Source organism: Bubalus bubalis, chromosome 16 (genome assembly GCF_019923935.1).
Source record: "Bubalus bubalis isolate 160015118507 breed Murrah chromosome 16, NDDB_SH_1, whole genome shotgun sequence".
NCBI lineage: Eukaryota > Metazoa > Chordata > Mammalia > Artiodactyla > Bovidae > Bubalus > Bubalus bubalis.
The window spans coordinates 26,727,573-26,750,490 of NC_059172.1; the positions used below are offsets into that span (position 1 = coordinate 26,727,573).

Consider the following 22,918-nt stretch of genomic DNA (forward strand, 5'->3'; position numbering starts at 1 on the left):
TAGATATCGTTCCAGGTCCTTAAGGGTTATGGAAAAGCTGATCATTTTTCTCTAGTTATCTGGGATAGTATCTTAAAAATCAGGGTGTGTTTTTTTTCTCTCTTCAGGCATCTTATCCAAGAAGCGAAGACTAATTGGCCAGTTTGAAGCAAAGCATACATAATGTAGCAACTATATGAAACACTAAGACTGTAACATATCTTACCTCTTTTTTTCTTCTACCCATGTCCTTTGTTCCTGATATTTTCTCTTCTTAGACAAGCTGCAAATTTGAATCCTCCTTTCTTACCTTCTTCATCTCCTAGATAATAGAAATGTGTTCTTCAATAAAATCTATATCTCTCCCTTTTCCAAAATCCAAATCTCTCCTTTCACTTGAGTTCCCAGCCCTAATATCTTATTCCTTGAAAGCAAAGGATAAAGTTCCCGACTTGACATGCATCAAAACGTTGATTTCGAGGCTTTAAAGCCTATTAAGATGTTTTGCAGTTTTAGTCAAGTTCTGCATGTGATTCTTATGCTTACTAAAGTTTAAAGAAAGGAAACGAGTTATTTGGCCAAAATAAGATCAATCAGTATAACATATTATTATTATAAAAAAAGAAGATAATGATATCTTGGCAAGAAAATTCTGTTGTAATGAAAGAGAAGTGTTAAAGGAATCAAAGAAACAAAATTAACAGTTTTCACTTGCTCCTGAGAGTTGCCAGCAAATAATGGAAGTGATTTAGACAATGGAATCCAGTTTAGAGAAGGCTCCAAGGGTACCATACAAGGAACCAGGAGCCCAGGAGCTGTTCTGTGATGATATTGGACAGAGCACAGTATCTGCAAGCTTCCGATTTCTTTTTTTTTTTCCGATTTCTTATCCATAAAACCAGAGGGTTGTCCAGCTACCTTTAAATTCTCTTTCAAACCTACAACTATAGGAAACAGGTCGTTCCTAAAACTTAAATTCAAGGCATATCTGTATTTATTTGACTGTCAAGCATGTCAAACAAGAATTTATTGTTACTCATATGCCCAACTGGCATTATTTTAAAATCCTGAATGTAAGGATGATGGAAATTTTCATTTAAATTTCTCGGGTCTGTGTCAACTTATTTCCAGTTTCTTTAATTTTACTTATATGACATGAGTAATCAACTTGATGAGAGTGAAAATTTTAACTCTGCCTACCTTAAAATATGTGTGGGAAATGTCTTCAAAATCGAGAAAAATAACTCAAGATCATAGTGGACAGCAAGAAAGGAGGTGCCTACAAAGCACTAGTTGGTACAAACAACAATAATAATAACGTGGGGTCTATTATGCCATAAAAGTCCAGAAGAGGAAGGAATACTGATAATCACTTAACACCAAAGTTGCTGCTGGCTTACTAGCACTCAAATGTTTTGTCCTCTGGAAAAATTGTCCAGTGTTCAGAAATCACTTCTGTTGACCCTAACAAGATTCCTGTGTTCCAGGATTTTGAAGTAGGTGAGAAAATGGTCTGCGTTGGGGGTCACCAAAACTCCATTTAGTGGATAGCTAAATGCTAAGACTTAGTAGCTACTCAGTGCATATCGAGATAGGTATAAAGACATTAGGTGAAGGGAGAGGTTCGTGGGGGGTACACTGTTTTAATTTTAGTATATAGGTGAAACTTAAATATTTATGCCAGATTAAGAGAAGCCTGTTCCATCCTCTTTAAAATCTTTTCCCCATTAGTACAGCTCCCAGAGTCCTCACCATTTGGAGCAGCACAGAGTCATTTGAAACTTAACTGAATGCTGGAGGCAAGTTCTACTTTTCAAGTCGTCCAATTTAGGAGATCCAGTTTCTGCAGAGGGAAGAAAACGAGTGTGTGTATGGGGGGAAACCAGATTCTACGTCTTCAGATCCTTCTACCTTCGATGCACAACCTGCCACGTAAATCGAGCCAAGTCAGGGATTTCTGCCTAGAACTACCACCACCACCACCACCTTGTCACTCACGCCCGATACACACGCCCTTCTGGTCCACTCTCGGCCAATGGTGGCTCCTCTCCTCGCATAGTAATGAGCTAGAGACCTCCCCCGGCCAATGGCGCTCCGGGAGAGGGGTTAGTTTTGCATGTACCTAAGTGATTTGCATAACCCAGCGGCTGGGGGCTTGGGAACCCGAGCGTGCAACCCTAGAAGGGAAAAAGGACGGGAGGAGATCGAGCCGCGGCTGCGAGAAGAGCGAGAAAGAGCCTGGGTGTTTGTGCGAGAGCCGGGCGGGGGCTGGGGCGAGGGGCCGGCATGGCTGAAGTCTGCGCTCCGCAACCTTGAAGAGCGGCTGCGGCGAGAGGCCGGGGACCAGGAGGCGGGTGCGATGGCAGAGCGCGGCCCCCGCAGCTGCGCCCGGCCGGGCCGGCTGGCCTGAGCCGCGGGAGGACCTGGGGCTGCCTCTGCGCTTCCATGGAGCAGCGGGAAGGGCGAAACTCCGGAGCGCCGCGTTCCTGCGCTGCTGCCGCGGACTGTTGAAGGAGCCGAGCCCGCGTGACTGCCGAGAGAGGAGAGCCCCCGGCCCAAGCCGCAGGCCTGCCGCCCAGGGCGGCGGGGGGCGTCGGAGGGCGGCGGAGGCGCGCCGAGCGAGCCGCGCCGCGGGAGAGGCCGGCGCGGGTGGCGGCCGCAGCAATGCCGGGCCCGCTGGGGTTGCTCTGCTTCCTCGCCCTGGGGCTGCGCGGCTCAGCCGAGCCCAGCGGCGCGGCGCCGCCTCTTTGCGCGGCGCCCTGTAGCTGCGACGGAGACCGTCGGGTGGACTGCTCCGGGAAGGGGCTGACGGCCGTGCCCGAGGGGCTCAGCGCTTTCACCCAATTGCTGTGAGTGCGGGCTGCGGGGGCGCCGGGGGTGAGGGCGCCGGGGGGCGGAGCCAGTGGCCGATCCCATCCCACCCCCACCCCCCCGCAATGTGCCGAAGGCGGGGGGTGGGGGCGCCGGCACCTCTTTGGCACTTACTCCAGCGCCACGGGCTTCCCAAGCTTTGCCAATCTGGGTCCGAGACCCGTGTAGGTTTTTTTCCCAGGCTTTAAGGGCACGATCACCAGCTCCCCCACACCCCCTAACTCTCAAGTGCATCTGGGGCCGAGGAGGAAAGAGGAATCTGGAAACGCTTGCCCTTGGCAACCTTTTCACGTGACTTTCTCTTCTCACCCGGGCCCCCTGCTCAGCTGGCAAGAGCTTTGCAGGCGTTAGGGGTGAGGGCGCCTCGAACTTGGCCCGAGTCTGAGACCGAGGCGGTTTTCGTGGGGAAGCACCTGGAGCCTCCCGAGTTCCAGCATGTGGGGAGAAGAAACACCTGTACGGTAGTCAGGGCCAGTGACCTTCCTGTTTGGCCCTGTCCGGGGAGAGCAACCTGGCACCTGGGTCCGCTTGCACTCCGGACTCATCAGCCAGCGCCTGGGATTCTGGAGCGCGCGGGGAAGCCAGGCCAAAACAAGGGAGAAGGAGGGGAAATTGCAGGTTTCTCTGGATGTATTAGTCTTCTTACCCAACAAGGCCTTTTAAAGAAGGAATGCTGACCTGAAGTACAGGATATTGGAGGAAAATGAAAGTACTAGAGCATAAGCTCTGCCCGTCTCGAAAGGTAGCCGTTTTCTGTTGTTGCTTAACCAGGAGAACTTTCCTTTTGAGCTCCCCGAGGTTGGGGAAGTCGCTCAAATGGTTCTGACTTCCACAGACCCTCTCCACAAATGGGGACAGTCTCTGCTTTTAGACATTCGCTTCAGAAAAGAAGAATCTGAAATAGGTGCTGGAGGTGGCATTGGCAAATGGCCCCCGTAGAGAAAGAATAGGATAATTGAGTGCCGGGCTTGGGGTAGGTTCCTGTTCCTCCTTGTGCTGTGTGGCCAAATTAAATCAAGGGCAGTGAAAGAACGGAGAGGGAAAGGGGTTCTGAAAGGCCTTGGGTAAAGGGAATTTCCTTTTACCTTATACCTCCTGAGGGGGATCTCTTAGACCTAGACAGTTGGAAAGAGCAGACCCCCATGGAGAATCCTCTCTATTCAGGCCAGAGTATTGCTGTCTCCAGGTGGGTGGTGGGAACTGTTCTGCTTGCCGTCTGCCAATGGGTGTTTTTTTTTTTTTTTTGGAGTATTGTGGCCAATTGCCTTGGAACCGGTGTCATTCTTTGGCCACCACCACTCCTTCTCTTTTTTTATCCCCTCCTTTCAGCTTAAAGTTACATAATTGAAGTCATTTTCCTTCAATAAGGTGAAATTTAACTTTTCAGTGAAAAATGTTAACTTTGCAGTGAGGAGCATTTTGCCTACAAAAGATACATTATGTGGAAAAGTTGGGGTGGGAGTGGGGAACCAGAAGGAAAGAAGACTAGGTAGAGGGGATGGGACTGTTTTTCCCCCCAAGACCTCTTTAAACTTTTAGGGAATTCATTGCAGAAGAGGTGCCTTTCCCTGACACTTCTTTCAAGCCCCAGAGAGAAAAGCATAATTTTACTATTTTGACCAGTTGAAAAGACCTTGTGAGCAGATTCCTTGAGTTTTAATGACTAGTCTTGCCTGCTCTGTAAGGAAAAGGGCTGTTTTACCTTATTACCTAAAAAGCATAAAGAAATACAACATTTTTTTGAGAGTGCACTCCTTGCTATAGAGCATCAGACATCTTTCTTTAGAATTCACCAATGTCCTGGTTTTGACTTTGAGCCTTACGCAAGTGACTGTGGATGGCTTGGGAAACATGAGGATAATCGGCACCAGTCCAGATCAGATTGCCTAAACTAGCATCATCGTAGCACTTTCTGAGCTGTGGTAGTGGGCACTTGTGTTACATTTTCTTCTTCACTTCATGACCTGTAGAGTATTATACACCTGACAACTCCTTATTTCACCTGAATACTCTCCATTTCACCCTTAAAAGTATATGTTATATGACCAGTGCATGTAAAGGGCGTCACAAGGGCCGTATATTTGCATTTTGGAAAATCAGTGACCTCAAAAGCCACACTGGGGAGGGGTGGGTGCTATGATCTGCCCATTCAACAATTGATCTTACAAGACATCTTGGAATCACCTGTGATCTGTTTGCAAGTACTTCTGATTTGCTGTCCCTTCACAGCTTTGGTGAGCCTAAGCTACACACCAAGGGACTAGATCAGGGTTCCCAAACTTTGATTGACTGATTTTCTAAATTCTGGAGCGTGGGCACCAAGGCCTATTTAGTTATCCGTAAAATGGTAATCACAAAAATAGCAGTCAAAACGATGAGACTATAATTTTAAATCAGTTCTTGTATTTTTTTGTCATTCCTCAGTGGCATCTCACCTTCACCTCACTCAGGGGTGTACACATCCCATATTGGAGACTCTAGGTCGACAGAGCAGGGATTTTATTTTATTCAACGTGGAGTTGCACAGAGCCCGGTACCCAGGAAGCACTTTAAAAATGTTGCAGTGAATAAATAAGGACTTCAGGGCACACCAAGGGGCAGAATTGGGGATTGGAATTCAGCCCTCATTCCCACACGGGATTGCCAAACTCCGCATTCTCAGCATTTAGCCTTTTGTCCAGATCTGAGAAGGCCCCAGAGTGAGGAGGCTACCTGCTTCTCCTTCAGGCTCGTTTAAACTTGTTCAGTCTAACAGTGTCTATTTCCTGCCGAAAGCTGCTTTATCCAAGTCTAGGGGCAAAATCAGATCTAATCCTCAGTATTGTTGATGAGATTCTTGTGTTCACAGCATCGGCTGCACCTGTAGTGATTATTTATATTTCGCAGTAGCAGTTCCCCATCCTGTGTCACAGTGCAATGGCTTGTCACACTTCACCCTGAGATGTTTGAAAGGAAGTGCTCTGACTAGTATTAAAATTCCAACGTGTATTTTTAATCAAAAAGATTCAGAGTTATTCCTCTATTAGATCTAATAAGGTCCGTCTTAATCACCTGTGTTCCAAGATTCTTGATGGGGAGATAAAGAGATGAAGTCACCGTGGAGGTGGGGAAGGGATTGTGAAAGTATGTTTTCTGGTTTGTGTGGCCATAAAATTTGAGACCTGTAGGGACACAAATTTCCACATCCTTGGTTATATCTGGTGCATAGTTTTAGGATTATAAAGGCTGTTTCTGTGGCTTTGTGGAGAGGGTAGTGGGTTTGAGCCCTTGGCCGTAGTAGTTCTTACCATGCTACTCAGTAATTGGGTGGCCTTGGGCAAGTCATTCTACCTTTTTTTTCGGGAGGTGGGTGACAGTTTTTCATTGGAAAAATGAAGTCATTGGATTCACTAGGTCCTATTTAGGCTGCTTGTAGCTTCCAGATATTCTATGATTTTATAATCCTTTCACAATTTTAGGATGGCAAGGTGACTATAGCGTTCTGCTGCTTTCGTGAAAAGATCCCAGAAGGATCTGAATATCCTTCTAGTTGAAGTTGCACAAGCCTATTTATTGCCACTCACTCTGAGGAAGAGTTCTTTGTGTTTAGAAGTGTGTGTTAGGAAATTTGCCATGGAGACTTGTTGCAGAATGCCTGACTAGCTAAGGCGCTTTGCTGGGGTAGAATAGCCCCGCTTGTTTCCTGTCGGTATGGCTTCACACTTGGAAAATAAAATCACTCTGTTTCAGTAATTTGGATACTGTACAGAAAGTTACTCAACGTCCTCACTTCCATGTAATTAGTCATAATCTCTCCAGCCTTCACATTGTGCGTACCCTGTACAGAGGCAGGTTAGCAAGCTTTCTATATAAAATTGATGGTTACCTGAGGGGTTTGAAGGGTTTTAAAAAATAATCTGTTGTTTTTTCTTCTTTGGGAAGCATCATCTCAAAATCTTCCCTAAGGTGTACTTTTTTCATGATACCAAGCACCTTTCTTTTGACAGTATTATTTGAAAATATTTTCTTATGTTTCCTCTAATGTTAGTTGTATTCCCAGGCAGGTCAGTAATCAGTGGCTAAATGTTTATGCCTTTTTTGATGGTCAAGTCTTGATATCTTGGTGTCTGAATTACTCTCTGTAAATTTCATTGTTAGCTTATTTTCTGTGGTCTGTCTTTCTAGAGAAGTATTTGTGTTATATACCAGGGAACTCTGTTCTAAACAAGGGCAATATATGAACATCTTTAAGTACAGGTCCTTCATTCCACAAACTAGTGAACTGCTGGATTTTCTTTCAATTCAAGAGGAAAGAGCATTCTGCTGGGAATACGGAAAGCTGGTTTCCAGATCTGTCAATAAATCACACAGGTGACATTGAGTGGTGACATACTTAACCCTTCAGGGCCTTGGTTTCTTCACCTGAGAATAAGGAAGTAAACAACTCTTACTGCCAAGAGTTTTCTTTCTATTTGATTTGATTTTTTCCCAATACATTTGTCTGATCTCTCTCTTGTGTTAAGAGTAGTGTAGGCGTCTCAATCCTGAAATCTCTCCCCCACCCCAGAACACTTCTCCAATTGTCCAACTCTACTGGAATGTGTCCATTGACTGGGAAACGCTCTGCCTCACGAGGCAACAATGTGCTGGGTGTGGTCTGAGTTGTACCCAGGGTTTAAACCAGTGACTCTCCTTCTGGGGCTCCTGAAGGCTTGTGGTAACCACTAATATTTTATGAGTCTCAGTCCAACTCAATGCTAATGACAGTTATGGTATCACAAGCATTTAATGTCCAGGCACTTGGCTCTTACCATTAGAGTCATAAGGTAACATTTGACAACTTAATCTCTTAGGGAAGATCAAAGTTCTGTACTAGTAGGTGGATCCAGGCAAGTTTGGGCATTTTCTTGGCCTCTGTCAGGTTATCTCTCAAATTCTTATTTTAGTCATCTTTATAGTAGAAAGCACTGACAGCCTGCGAGTTTGCATTTCGGTCTTTGGTCTCCTTGGTTGTGCTTATTTATCCTTTTATTCCCATTTTTCTTAGCAAGAAATAATGGACATTGGTGACTAATGGCTCTCACTGCTTTCAGTCTCTCTGAATCTGTGTAGATCGTCTAGCAAGTTGTAAGACTCTTTTAGTGACTCTTTGAAATTTTTCCAAGACTGTTTTTCACTTTTTCTCTTTTAAAAAAAGATATATTTCCATAAAAGCTCAGTATTTATCAGTATACCTGGGTTAAAAGTTAAACCCTCCCCAATGTGCCTTTAACTCTGAAAAATGTAACTAATGTAACTTGATAAGACAGCTTTTCTTTTCATTTTTTTTTTTAAACTAGAGATCAAGGTTTTGACTTTAGAAATGTATTATCTAGCTTGCTCTTTAATTGCCTCCTGCAGCCTTCAAGTTTTCGGCGATGCCAAAAGCTTGTTTTCCTATATAGACAAGGGTATGGCTAATTTTTTCCCTTTTTGCCCCCAGTTTTGTTCAGTGAAGTGTAGTTTTTCGAAAGATTCATTGAGGATAATAAAATACTTTAGCTGTAAAGTCTGTCAGTGAAGAAAAAACAGTTAAGGCATTTAACAAATCAGTACTTTTACACAATAACTAATTTGTTTGCCTTCCCAGATATTTCTTTTGTGTTTCAACACTTGATGGGCAGACAGCAGGCCAGGTATCCGCTCTATTGTCTGAAATTGAATGAATTCAAAACTGAGTTTAGAAATGATTTTCTAGTTCATCTACATTTAGTAACATCTCAACTTTCTAAAGACTTGAGCAAGTTACTACTCAAATACCCCCTTTAAATGGCAAGATGTGGTTATCTTGTAGGGTACTCTGAAATCACCCACCCATAGACAAATATTTGTTATTAAACTTTGTATATGGCTGGGACTGTTTTTAGCAAATGTATAGAAGTATTGTGCGTCCTGCACAGGCAGTTAAAACTCTGAATGGGTGGTTGTTTTTAGTCTCTAAAGTATGTTTTGATACCGTTACATATTTTACTAGTTAAAAGAGCATGCTAGCCTAGTCCTTCCACCCCTGCAGTAAGATTTGTCTTTTGGGATCTCTTATTTTAAATGCAAATGATTGGGGTTCAGGTGTGCCCATCTAAGAGTATAGGTTTCGAAAATGAACATTAAAAATATATATTTTGATAGTTCTCATAGCTTTACTGTCCTGAAAGATCTTGTGAGAAAAACATTGAACCACCCCTCTTGGCAGCTATGTTGGCCCATTAAGAATATAAGAATATCCTTGTAAGGAAATGTAAACCATAGATATTTTCGGAGGCAGCTGGACCAAGACGGTATACGTTTAGATCCCAGTCTGGTCTGCTGTCTGTGCTAGTGAGAAAACATGTAGTGGGAAAGCATACTTAATCTATTATGGGATAGTTAATGATACTTTATCCTTTATGTTTCATTTGTATTTAAGTATTCTGAATCAAGTAAAAAGTTAAGTAATCTCCTTGAGTTTTAGCTCCCCCTGCCTTTATTTTTACCCTAGGAGAATGTAGCTTTTTTTAAACAAAGTTTTAAATATAAAATTGACCATTAAAAGAATGGAAAAGCACATTGACAGCAGAATATTTTTATTCTTTGAATCAGATTTCAGAGCCTGGGGTCCAGAAAAATCATAAGTTGGATTCTCCCCGTTCCTGTGTATTTTTAAAGTCTTCTGTGGGGAAATTTTCCTTCCCAGGTAGGGCAACATAACTTTGGCAAGGAGATGGCACCTTTCCCTTGGTGCTGTGGGAAGCATGACTGAGGAATGGGCCCAGGATTGCTTGGCCATTCCCTCCAGGGTCTGAGCACCCACATGGAGCTCTCAGTATAAGCCACAGTCACCCAGTACAAGTGGTGACATCTGACTGCCCTGAAGAGCTTGACTGGAGCTGTTTTCCTAGCGAGATAGACAGTTGGCCTTTAGAAGTTTCACTCTGATTCACACTTCTTGTTTGGAAGTGCAAGGTAGGAGGTGTGGTTCCAAGTTGGCAGTCTTCTCTCTGGAACAGTGGGGATTGGGCTATGATGTTGATTAACTTCTGGCTTTACCTATTTACCTACCAGGTAAGCTTCATGCTAAAAGGCCCTCAGAGAAAGTATATAAATGATATGGATACTATGAGAAGGGCTTGGCAGACTAGATTTTTCTCAGGAGAGAGGAGACCTCCTTTTCAGGCTCTCCTTATCTCACATCAAGCATGTACAGAATTCTACAGTTTGATCAGAGTTAAGAAAGGAATATTCAGTGCATTTTAACATTTAATATCATGTTTTAAAGCTTGATTTCCCTGGTGGCTCAGATGGTAAAGAATCTGCCTGCATGGCAGGAGACCAAGGTTCAAACCCTGGGTTGAGAAGATCCCTCAAAGAAGGAAATGGCAACACACACCAGTATTCTTGCCTGGAGAATCCCATGGACGGAGGGGCCTGGTGAACTACAGCCCATGGAGTCTCCAAGAGTGGGTCATGACTGAGTGACTAGCGCTTTCACTTATTATAAAAACATTACATGTGGCTTTACTAACTGGTACTTAGCAGTTTATTATAATCCCACTTCTCATCTATTCGGTGCTACTGCTAGTTCGTCTCGTTTGATTAGTGGTGTGTGTTTTAAAATCTTAATGTTTTCTTATCTTTGTAACAAAGACAAACTTTGCAGGTTGGCCTTCTGCTCTCCTCAAGGTCATTTTGGATCCATGGTTTCATAATCCAGCTTTTTATGTCACTGTCGACTCTTCAGTATTCTTTTTATGCACCTGTTTTTATGAACAAGACTTCAGAAATGGTTTTATTTTTGAGAGTGTGGTTTCCAGGAATCAAGACCTCTGAGATCCTCAATCTGCACACTTGGGGAGATCACTTTTTTTTTTTTAAAGAATTAAAAAATATTTATTTGTTTATTTTTGGCCACACTGAATCTTAGTTGCTGTGTGGGCTGTCTTCATTTGCAGCAAGTGGGGGTAACTTTTGGCTTCTCTTGTTGCAGAGCACAGGCTCTAGGCATACATACTCAGTAGTTGTAGAGCACAGGCTTAGCTGCTCTGCAGCATGTGGGATCTTCCTGGACTAGGGATCAATGTCCTCTGCATTGGCAGGCAGATTCTTTACTTCTGGAAGCTTCCCTGATATCCACCAGGGAAGTACTGGGGATATCACTTAATCCCTTGGGCCATCGGCTTTTCCATCTGCAAAAGGAGTTCACTTGACTTCAAGGGTCATACGTAAGAAATTTCAGCATGACCTGTTTGAGTGACCGCAAGAGAGTCCCTTGGACTGCAGGGAGATCCTAAAGGAAATAAGTCCTGAATATTCATTGGAAGTAGTGATGCTGAAGCTGAAACTCCAATACTTTGGCCACCTGATGTGAAGAACTGCTGCTGGTGCTGCTAAGTCGCTTCAGTCGTGTCCGACTCTGTGCGACCCCATAGACGGCAGCCCACCAGGGTCCCCCGTCCCTGGGATTCTCCAGGCAAGAACACTGGAGTGGGTTGCCATTTCCTTCTCCAATGCATGAAAGGAAAAGTGAAAGTGAAGTCGCTCAGTCATGTCTGATTCTTAGTGACCCCATAGACTGCAGCCCACCAGGCTCCTCCGTCCATGGGATTTTCCAGGCAAGAGTACTGGAGTGGGGTGCCATTGCCTTCTCCAATGTGAAGAACTAACTCATTTGAAAAGACCCTGATGCTGGGAAAGATTGAAGGCAGGAGGAGAAGGGGATGACAGAGGATGAGATGGTTGGATGGCATCACTGACTCAGACGTGAGTTTGAGTAAACTCCGGGAGTTGGTGATGGACAGGGAGGCCTGGCGTGCTGCAGTCCATGGGGTTGCAAAGAGTCGGACACAACTGAGCAACTGAACTGAACTGAAGGACCCATTACATTATGTTGTCATTTCTTTGGGGAGTGACTAAGCAATTGTCTATGTGTGCTATCCCTTTAAGTCATTTAGATTTAGAATTCTAAACTCTGTTTCTCTGGTTCTTTGAATGTATATCAGGTTCATAGCCTGTTGGAAACTTCACAGTGAGCCTCATACTAATGGGAAAATGTCTCCTTGGCTAGCAGACTTTTCATTCAGAAAACTGTAAAGATCCTGGTGGAGAAAGGACAGCGTGTATGTTTTTATCAAGATCCCTTCTTGTAGGTGGTGCTGCTCCCTTTGCAACAAGAAAGCCTAATGGTTGGAGGTTACAGTTTCTCTAGAGGAGAGAGCTCAGGGAAAATCATGCTCTCTTGCCTTAGTCTCTGGCTGGCCATTGCTTCCCTGAGATGGCTGGTCAAGTCAAAGGATGCTTTCCTAATAGGGGGACACCTTGTTTCTCCTCATAGCAAATGGGCGGGTAACCTGAGACAGTGTCAGTGTGATCTTAATTTATTTTTTAAATTTAATTAATTATTTTCTGGCTGTGCAGTCTTCGTTGCCGCATGAGGGTTTTCTCTAGTGGGGGCTGCTCTTCGTTGCTGTGCGTGGGTTTCTCGTTGCAGCGGCTTCTTGTGTTGCAGAGCACGGAGTCAGCAGCTGTGCTGCGCTGTGGGCTTAGTTGCTCCACAGCGTGTGGAATCTTCCCAGACCAGGGATCCAGCCCGTGTCCCCTGCACTGGTAGGTGGATTCTTAACCATTTGACACCAGGGGAGAAGATGTAATCTCGAGACACTCATTTTCTACTTCCAGACTTTCGAACACTGACGATTTTCATGCAGTAAATTTAAGAAACCTCATGCCAGTGAGTGCCCAGCAGTTTCTCATCACTTTCCATATTGGGGACGGATAAGATTTGTTCAGGTTTGACAGTTTAGCTGGGTTCTTGTCTCTTCATATCACTTTGTAACAATATGCAGATTATAAGATTACTTTCTCTTTTAAGTACTTTGATATTTTACTTGTTATTGGATACCTGTGTTTTTTTTTTTTTTAATGTTTGAGACCAATGCTTGTGTTTTATGGATAAAGAAAAGCTTATTATCCTTGGAGTAATTTTAGAACTAAAATCCCTTCTTTAAAATCGTTCACACATTGCTCAAAAGTTATATGACATTCTTGGTAAGCACACTTAAATCCTTCTCAGAAACCTTAAAAACTTTTCTGGGTTTCAGTTTAGCTCTGATTTGAAAATGAATTGTAAAGCCAGAGCAGCAGCTAACACATGCAAAAGTGCTAACAACCTATTTAGATTGGCTGAGGGTGTCAAATACAGTTGTGCATTTTCTACCCCAGTCTCTTTCTCTAAAAAAAAAAAAAAAAATGTTTGAGATGTTTTTCCCATTACCATCTTGACATCTGCCTGGTTACACATGAATAGCTTGACCCAGTCCCTCAGCAGGGAGACTACCATGGCCTTGCTTTCAATAGCCATGTCACTGACAAAGAAAACATATGGAATATTTCATCCCTGCCCTTTGCAAACAGTCTGGGGCTGTGAGGGCATGCAGCAGAAGGCTTCATCCTTCATGGTAAGTTGGCAAGTTTGTGTGCTAACCACAGGCTCTGCTTTAGCAATCAGACTGTGTTTTCCAAATCCCCATTACATTCTGTGGAAAGCCAATCTCGTGTTTGGATAAATCAGTGTCTAATATTAGTTTGAATTAAGTTTATATGACCAGCTTCCATAGTGGGGTTTTCTACTAGATCAATTATTTCACCAAAGGGAATTTGTGTGTGTATTCGGAATGTTTCAAGGCTGTTCTCCCAGGTTTGATATGTGGCATCCGTTTGATGGATAGAATGATAGAATATGCCTTGAGGACTGTTTGCCTTGATGTTTATCTTTTTGTCAATCTGCAGAAGGAGGTCCATTGATCAATCTCCTGCTAGCCAAGGCCCACCACGTTGACCTTTAAGGTTTCTGTTGCATAGCACCAGCTTCTACTGGGAACTTGGTTTCAGTTCAACGAGCATTAACGGCTTTGCTTTGTGGCATCTAAATCCACAGTGTGGAGGCTTGTCAGCAGGTGTAGCAGGAGAGGGCCAAGAATGTGGAAAAGAGGGGTAAATCAACTGCTGTCTTTTTCAGGTCTTCTTCTGCATTAAAAGAATTTGCCCTTGGCACTACCCTGGCTGATGTGGCATTGCAGAAGGGAGAGTGGAAAAAAGCAACACCCTATGACACCAAAGATGAGAAGATTCATGACTTTGGCGGAGGAAATAACGACATAGATTTCGTCAGGGTCCTTTCCAGCCCTTAAGTTACCTGAGCTTAAATTTCTAGTTCTATTGTTTCTTAGATGTGCTGGCTGGTTTTGTCAAGAGTGGATGACAGCTTGAAAAGGAAGTGAGTTTTATCCCTCTTTTATTCCTGATAGAGGCAAATATTTAAATGTATACATCTCATCTAGAAGGTATTTCCTTTTAAAACATTTTTTAAATTTTATATTAAAGTATAGCCAATTAACAATGTTGTGATAGTTTCATGTGGACAGCAAAGGGACTCAGCTATGTAGAAGATATTTCTGATGGTTCTTGCTCTCATTACTGAACATTTGCTGTAAATCAACATGCTAATAGACATTGCTGCCTCTCACGGTTTCTTATATGAATTCCTTTTGTAGTGCTTGATTATGATACATTTCCTTTAAATTTTGAAAGTTACATTTTAAAAAGTTCGTGGGAGTTTATATTTTAAAAACTTCTGGTTTTCCAGTTATTCATGAATGAGTCTATTTGAGGTTCCCCTCACTTTCTGTTAGAGACTCTGTATATTTATTCTAAAATAACTAGTATAATCTCCAGTGTTCCGTCTTCCTTCTTTGACTGTTTAACTGATCTTCATAACTATGAATTCATGGAGAAAACTCCCCTAAACCTCTCAGTCTTAAAAGCTCACCCTTTCTAGTGTACAGGAATATAACCACCAACACTGTTCAGACCTAGAACATGCCCATCATCCACCCTGTGCCCTTGGTAGTCAACCTGTCTCCCCACTTCTGGTCCCTGGCAACTGATGATCTCTCTTTTGCCTTGGGTCACATATTATTTTGCACTTACCAGAATGTAAGTCGGAGAAGGCAATGGCAACCCACTCCAGTACTCTTGCCTGGAAAATCCCATGGACGGAGGAGCCTGGTAGGCTGCAGTTCATGGGATCGTTGAGTCAGACATGACTGAGCGACTTCACTTTCCCTTTTCACTTTGATGCATTGGAGAAGGAAATGGCAACCCACTTCAGTGTTCTTGCCTGGAGAATCCCAGGGACGGGGGAGCCTGGTGGGCTGCCATCTATGGGGTCTCACAGAGTCAGACATGTCCGAAGCGACTTAGCAGCAGTAGCAGCCGCAGAATGTAAGTGGTACATGGAAAGTGACAGATTATAGTCTTGTGCCTGGCTTCTTTGACTTATCGTAATGCATTTGAGATTCTACCATGTTGTTACTGTCTTGTTGGGTTTCTAGGTGTAATATTCCTTTTTGTTGTCAAGGAGTATTCATTATATTTAGTAGAGTAGTGTGTTAGTCACTCAGTCATGTCTGACTGTTTGCAACTCCATGGACTATAGCCTGCCAGGCTCCTCTGTCCATGGAATTCTTCAAGCAAGAATACTGGAGTGAGTTGCCATTTTCTTCTCAAGGGGATCTTCCCGACCCAGGGATTGAATGTGTGTCTCCTGCATTGCAGGCAGATTCTTTATCATCTGAGCCACCACGGCTTCCCTGGTATTCCATGATATGGATGTACCACCATTCTTTTTATCAATTCCACAGTTGAGGGACATCTGCTGTTTGTCCAGTTCTTGGCAGTAGCGAGAATAAAGCCATTATGAATATTTATATAAGAGTTTTGTATGAACATGTAGAGGTTTTCATTTCACTTGTATAAATACTTAGAAGTGAGCTCCTGGGGCATATGGTAAGTATATGTTAATAAGAAAATGTTGGTCTAGATTTTAATGTCTTAGAGGTTTGGTATTCCTAATTACTTATGTAATTGGTATCCCTAATTACTACAACCCCGTGGACTGCAGCCCACCAGGCTCCTCTGTCCCTGGGATTCTCCAGGCAAGAATACTGGAGTGGGTTGCCATTTCCTTCTCCAGGGAATTACTTATAGCCTCAATATATTGTTAACATGGTATGTATGTGGCATTTGCAGAAGTTGCTAAAGATTGGTTATGTTTAAATGTCTGTGCTTTTACCAAAGTAGAATTCTCAGCCTTCTTTTTGATACCCAGCAGTTAACTGTGATACCCCAAGGATTCGTGTGGAAATGAGACCAAAGTGGAGCATTTTGCTGACAGTGAAAAAACTTTGCGTTATTAGTGCATTTGTGTTTGGAAAGTCTGATTCAAAAAAATGGAAGTTTGGTAAGGAATTGCTAGGCCTTCTTGTGTCTTTGGCATGTTACACGTGGCATGGTTCCCATTTTATGGCTGAGCAAACGAAGTTGGAAAGGGTTAGGTAACTTGTGCTGACATCCCAGTTAGTGGGTGGTAGTTGGTGTTTGGTATTTACTTGTCCATCCTGTAGTTAACTTGGAGAGTTCACAGTTTCAGAAAAGGGAAAGGTTAAAATTGAAAAGAAATGGTGAGAAGCTACAGATTATTACAGGGGGAGAAAAACAGAATTGAAAATTAAGCATCCTCAAAAAGCATACACATGTATATGTGTACATGCAGTGGGAGATTTAGGAGTAACTTATGTTCAGAAATCAATTCAGGACTTCCCTGGCAGTCCAGTGGTTAAGATTCCACACTTCACTGCAGTGGGCATGGGTTTGATCCCTGGTCAGGAAACTAAGATCCTACATGCCATGCAGCTTGGCCAAAAAAAAAAAAAAAAAAAAAAAAAATCAGTTTACCAGGTAAAATTATGTTTTATTCATAGCAGAATTAAAAAAAAAAAGTCTCCCTCACTTGGTCTCCTTGCTTTCTGTACATCTTTGTTTAAAAGCTTTCACATCGTTTTCTATGTTAATAGTGTTTTTCCATGTCAGGAAAATAAATATTAGTTGTGTGTCTTTTGGCTTGGTCTTTTTTTTGTGGAATTCCCTCGAATGGTATATGAGGATCGAATCCGTCAGCATACTCACTTTTTGGTTTCTTAGGGAGAAACAAATTTCTGAATGTGCTTCTTTAAACCAAAGCCCTGAAGTAAATTAGAAAGCAAAGTGTGCAGTATGATGGTTTCCATATAGCTGCCCCCTTTCACTCACTGGAATTTCCTGCCTCTCCTGTTGAAGATGTTTTTATAGGGAAGTCAGCATAAAAGTGAATCACCCATGAGCCTTTTTTTCCCCCCTCAAGGCATTTCATGTAGTCAACTTGGTATTAATTTAGCTGGTACTCTTCAGTTGACTTGAACACCGTGTTTTTGGATTGTGAGCTGATGTTTATTAAGCTGTTAATATTTTACAGACTGAATGGGTTCCTGTTTGAATCTGTGTGCTCTTTCCTTGAACAGCAGGGCTGTTCACGACCGAATCTGTGACCACAGTTTTGATTTTGAATGTACCAGCCTCCAGCTCGGAGGGTCATTTACCTGGTAACACTGCAGGTGGTCGTCTTCTGGAAGCATTTTGCAATTTTATTTCGATGAAGTTGCATTCTTTGTCATGAAGAGCTGCTTCATGGTCTGTCTTGCCATACAAATAAACCATTATCATCATCTTGTTATGAACATAGATGCTAAAAATAACAAATGTCATTGAATACCAGGCATTGGGTGAAGCGCCTTTGCATGTATTATCCATTTAATACTCCTATCAGCCCTCTAAAGCACATGCTTTTATTTTCCATTTGATAGATGGAGAAACCTCCGGGGGCAGGGGGGAGGTGAGGGTGCACAGGTAATAAATAAGGTTTTGTGGATGAGATTTGACTCTTGCTTTTTCAGACCAGGATTATTTGCTTGAGTGGGTTATATGGGACAGTGTCTTTTAGTCCTCTTCTTAGAGGTAGGCATTTATCTTTGTATGGTGGATATCATGAACTACTTGTTTTATAGATGAGGAGTTAGTTCTGGAGAGAGTAAATCTGTTTGTTCTTGGCTTGAAGTGTTCTCAGCTCCTTAGAATGTAGATTCAGACCCTTCTAAATCTTAAAGGTCTCTGGTGCGATGGTCCTAAAAATCTTGTGTGTGTTATGAGCCACTCAGCACAGAGGCTGTATTTATATGTATTTATATGGCTCAGATAGTAAAGAATCCACCTACAGTGCAGGAGATGCAGGTTTGATCGCTAGGTTGGAAAGATCCTCTGGAGAAGGAAATGGGAACTCACTCCAGTATTCTTGCCTGGGAAATCTCATGGACAGGAAGCCTGGCAGGCTACAGTCCATGGGGTGGCAAAGAGTCAGACAGGACTGAGCCACTAACACTTTCACTTTCACACACGTATATGTATATTTACATACACATACATATATTTACATGTTTAAAGATCTTGTATCTATTTAGTATTTTTTCAGCATTTCAACTACATGAATCATAACCAAATTTTTGCTGATATTTTTCTGTCCTTCCCTCCTTTCTTGAAAGTTCACTTCTTTTAAGAACTGGTAGAAGACTGTTGGTCTGGTTCATGGTCTCCATTTAACCTGGAAGAAATCCAGTTGCATTTAGTTGTATGACTTGCCCAGAACCATTGGTAGCCTTCCAGTGTATGTTGACAAAACAAAGGAGAAGGAAGCATGTTATCAGAGTAGATGGTCTTTTCTTTGATTATGTAAATCTTTAATATTTAATGAGACTTTGACTTGTGTTACCTGTGGCTTATGCTTGTCGGATGGTGAGATTTTCTGTGCTTCTCCCTTGTTTATTGTCCAGTCTCTCAGGGTCCAGTACTTGATTGAAATTGTAGGTGAGGTGAGTAAAACAGTTTTGTGTGAATAATTTTATCAGTTCAAACTATTTTCTGAGAGCTGTTAGTATTGGTATAATGGTTCATGAAATAAGCTCGAAAGTAATAATTACTTATTGGGTTAATAAGTCATTGCTTTAAAAATTAATTTGTTCAGCATGTATTTCATAAGTATTAAGAATTGTTCTTAGAGATGGAGACACAGATATTGTCAGACATATCTGACATATCTGACAATATCTGACAGTGTGCCTCTCTTCATGTAACTTAGCTGGCTTGGGCTGGGGTAGGGGTGGTGGTAGACAGTAAAAAAATAAACACAACAAACATATAAGATCAGCTAATATTAAGTACTATCAAGAAAAATAAAACAGGATAAAGGGGACTCACTATTTAAGAGTTGCCAGGGAAGCCTTGAATCCCAGAGTGATTATGGTAAATACTGATTAAGAGAGTCAGTCAGTATCTGTTGGAATATGAACCCATCTTAAGCAATGGCAAAACTAGATTTTAAAAGTTCCTCCCCACCCCATAATTATAATTTAGTTAAAACATAAAAAGATTAGTGCATTGTGTGCATTTGCACATGCCATAATAAACTGGTATAGCAATACAGTGGACTGCCACACAGCAGTAAGGTAGCCAACTGTTGATACATGCATAAGCATGGATAGTTCCCATGGGTATTATGCTGGGCAGAAAAACCAGTCTCAAGGTTACATCTGCTGCATGATCCCATTTAAAACAGCCTAGAAATGACAAAATTTTAGAGTGATGGAGAATTGGTCAGTGGTGGCTAGGGTTAGAGGTGGGAGAACAGTGAGACTAAAGAGGCACAGTGACGGGGCAGTGATGGCAAAGAGAAGTCTTTATTTTATTTCATTTAGTTTTTAGCATAGGTGTAGCTGCATCTGGGCTTCCCCAATGGCTCAAGCGGAAAAGAATCTGCCTGCAATGCAGGAGACACAGGCTTGATCCTTGGGTTAGGAAGATCCCCTGGAGGAGGAAATGGCAACCCCTCAAGTATTCTTGCCTGGAAAATCCCACGGACAGAGGAGCCTGGCGGGCTACAGTCCATGGGGTCACAAAGAGTCAGACATGACTGAGCACGTAGTTGTGGCTAGTGCCCTAAAGTGAGGATTAGAGGTGAGAGCAGGGTTTTCCTTGAGAATATTTTTTATGGAACACCCACAACATTATGGGAGGTTTTAATATTCATTTTCCAAGTTTGTGGAATTGAAAGTGTCTATTTTCTGCAAGGAATTGAAAATAGTTTACCGGGAAGAATTGAAAGTATTCGTTCTATACAGGGCTTTGTTTCAAGTAGAGTAATATGCCCGTGTTTTTGTTTTTATGTGGTGAGGGAGCAGTTCCTTATAGTGACTGCAGTGGTCATTATATGAATTCATACTTGTGGTTTAAAAAATGAGCGCATTTAAAAAGTTGTGGAATCTGAGTAGGGTCTGTCGTTTACAATAATAGTGTTGTGAAAGTGAAAGCCGCTCAGTCGTGTCCAACTCTTTGCGACCCAGTAGACTGTAGCCTGCCAGACTCCTCTGATGTCCGTGGAATTCTCCAGGCCAGAACATGGAGTAGGTAGCCATTTCCTTCTCCAGGGGATCTTCCCAACCCAGGGATTGAACCCAGGTCTCCCGAATTGCAGGCGGTTTCTTTGCCATCTGAACCATCAGGGATGCCCAAATGGGACTTTTTGAGTTCTGAGATGTAGGACTTTCTGTGCTAGAAATCAAGATATTCTTCAGGCAAGAATACTGGGTTGCCATGCTCTCCTCTAGGGGATCTTCCCAACCGAGGGATGGAACCGAGGTCTCCTGCATTACAGGTGGATTCTTTTCCGTCTGAGCCAAGGGAAGCCCAAGAATACTGGAGTGAGTAGCCTATCCCTTACTCCAAGGTATCTTCCCAACCTGCATTGCAGGTGGATTCTTTACCAGCTGAGCTACCAGGGAAGCCCACTATAGTGTTGTACTCAAGTAGATTTCCTGGTTTAGCTAATGTATTCTGGTCATGTAAGATGTTGCCATTGGGAAATCTGGGTGAAGGATGCATAGGAACCTCTCTACTATTTTCACAACTTCTGGTGAGTCTTAAGATTATTTCCAACAATTTTAACAATTATGACAACAACTGCACCAGATCAGTTTAGAATCTTGAGAAACCTTAGAAGAAATCTTGGTCTCCTCCCTCCTGATATAAGGTAAGAAAACTGTCTCTGAGGTGACATAATAACCTGAGGTTGCAGAGCTGAAGTCTGAATCTAGACCTTTTAACTATCAGGTCCACAGTATTATGCTCCCTTTAGAGCTTAGCCAGTTTTAATTGCTGTCGAGCAGTTTTTAGATATGATGTGCCTCTCCTCCATGTTTCTCCCTAAATTTCTCTCCCCACGTTCCACCTTGCTCTGTGCATGTGTTTGTGTGTGTGTGTGTGAATGCTCTTCTATGCCCTGCAGCATAGGAAGTATAATATATAAAGTATGCATTAGATTTATCACTTAGATGGTTTTAGCCATCTATTTGAATAAATCCCATATGCACCTCCTATTATGAAGGTCCTTCATTACTGAGCACTTGGTCCAGTCTAAGCATTGTGGGGAATCATGTTGGATTTCTGCCTGTGAATTAGTGGCTGAGTGGTGTTTTACTTTAGATGATTCAGTATATTTGCCTTAATTGCTGGATTAACCAATTTCTTGCCTCCCACAAAAAGCACACACATTTGTATAAAGAGAGGATAGATGAATGAAGTTTTCGGGACTAATTTTTGTGGTATTTAAGCAATAATAGTTTAGATTACCCACAACCTTAATTTCCTTTCATGAGTCCTATAGATGGGCTTTGTCACCATTTACACTTGATTACTTCATTGTTAACCCCAGTGATGTGATTTAGCTAGCAAAGGCTTAATTATTCCTTTCTGGCCTAGTGGAGAAATTTCCTTTCAATAACTGCCTCCACTGCCCTTTAGCCTCTTAAGCACTGAGTTTGTTTGAAACGACATGGTTGCTCAGCAAGCAATTCCAAGCTCAACAGTGCCTGGAGCTGTCTTTGGACCATAATTTATACCTTTGACATAGTGACTTAGGCCTCAGTTCTTGTGTGATGTGCCTGGTGGATGCTCTTCATTAGAGCAGTGGTGCGATGCATTTGTCTGAAGTTGCAGGCAGAGAAGTTGATGACTACATGGCACTAAATAATTCTCTTGCAGCCTCTCTTTTCCAAGTTGACATTCTCTTATTTTAAGTGAGTGGTTATGCCGGCTTTGAATATAAGATTAGACTCTTAAAAGCAAACTTGAGTACTTTTAAGAAGTGTTTTGTGAGGCGGTCATGTGGTGTTGTAGTCACAGAATAGAGATCATTATGTAACAGGTCACTGTCAAGGTGAGGCTCAGACCTTCAGGATGAAACCGAGAGGCTTGTGCAGGGTTGGCAAAGAGATGTCTTTGTTTAGTTTTTAATGTAGGTTTAGCTATATCTAGGACCCTAAAGCATGGAATGGAGATGCATGAAAAATTTTCCACGGGAGTATTGTTATTATTTTTAATTTCATAGCAACAATAGATATGAAGTTCTGTTTCATTTCCCACGTGGAAGTTTGTGGAATTGAAAGTGTCTATTGGTTGCAAGGAATTGAAAATATTCTGCCAGAGGAAATAGTATTAATTCTACCTAGGACTTTGTTTCATGTACAGTAATATGCCCCTGTCTCTATAGACACTTAACGAGGCTTAAATGGTTTAATGTCACTTTGGTGTGGGGGGAGCGGGCAGCATGGCGCTTCCCAGGTGGTGCAGTGGTGAAGAATCTGCCTGCAATGCAGGAGCCACAGGAGATGCGAATTTGATCCCTGGGTTGGGAAGATCCCCTCTTCAGTGTTCTTGTTTGGAGAATTCCATGAACAGAGGAGCCTGGCGGACTATAATCCATGGGGATGCAAAGAACTGGACACGACTGAGCGACTGAGCATCACACAGTGGGCAGTGTAGTTTTAGACCTGTCCTCTCCAGGTCCTTGTCACCCAGCTTCAAAATTCTATCCCTTCCCGTTTATGTAAACAATGTTAACTGCTCAGTTTTTCTCAGAGAAGTTCTCAAATAACAATGGTATCGTGGGCCTTTGGATATTTTACAATAAATTTGCTTGTATGCCAGTCTGTTTTGGGTAGGGCTACACTGTTAGAGAATATCACATGTGTCTCACTAGTTAAAGATGTTCTTAAGGGAGGTTTATGTATCAATAAACAATTTCGGTTTCCATGCTTACAGG

The 22,918-nt window shown here is 42.5% G+C and overlaps 1 protein-coding gene across 3 annotated transcripts in view; it reads left to right on the forward strand.

Annotated features, from left to right (window-relative positions):
• Window positions 1–2,641: 2,641 nt before the first annotated feature.
• Window positions 2,642–22,918, forward strand: part of LGR4 (leucine rich repeat containing G protein-coupled receptor 4) — a 105,046-nt gene continuing 84,769 nt past the window's right edge. For 2 of the 3 annotated variants that reach the window (XM_025266331.3, XM_025266333.3), the window contains exon 1: window positions 2,642–2,828. In XM_025266331.3, the coding sequence (XP_025122116.1) occupies window positions 2,644–2,828 (185 nt within the window). In that variant the 5' untranslated portion in view covers window positions 2,642–2,643. Of the gene's footprint in view, window positions 2,829–13,855; window positions 14,114–22,918 lie in introns of all 3 variants that reach the window. The other variant, XM_006045419.4, reaches the window with a different exon arrangement.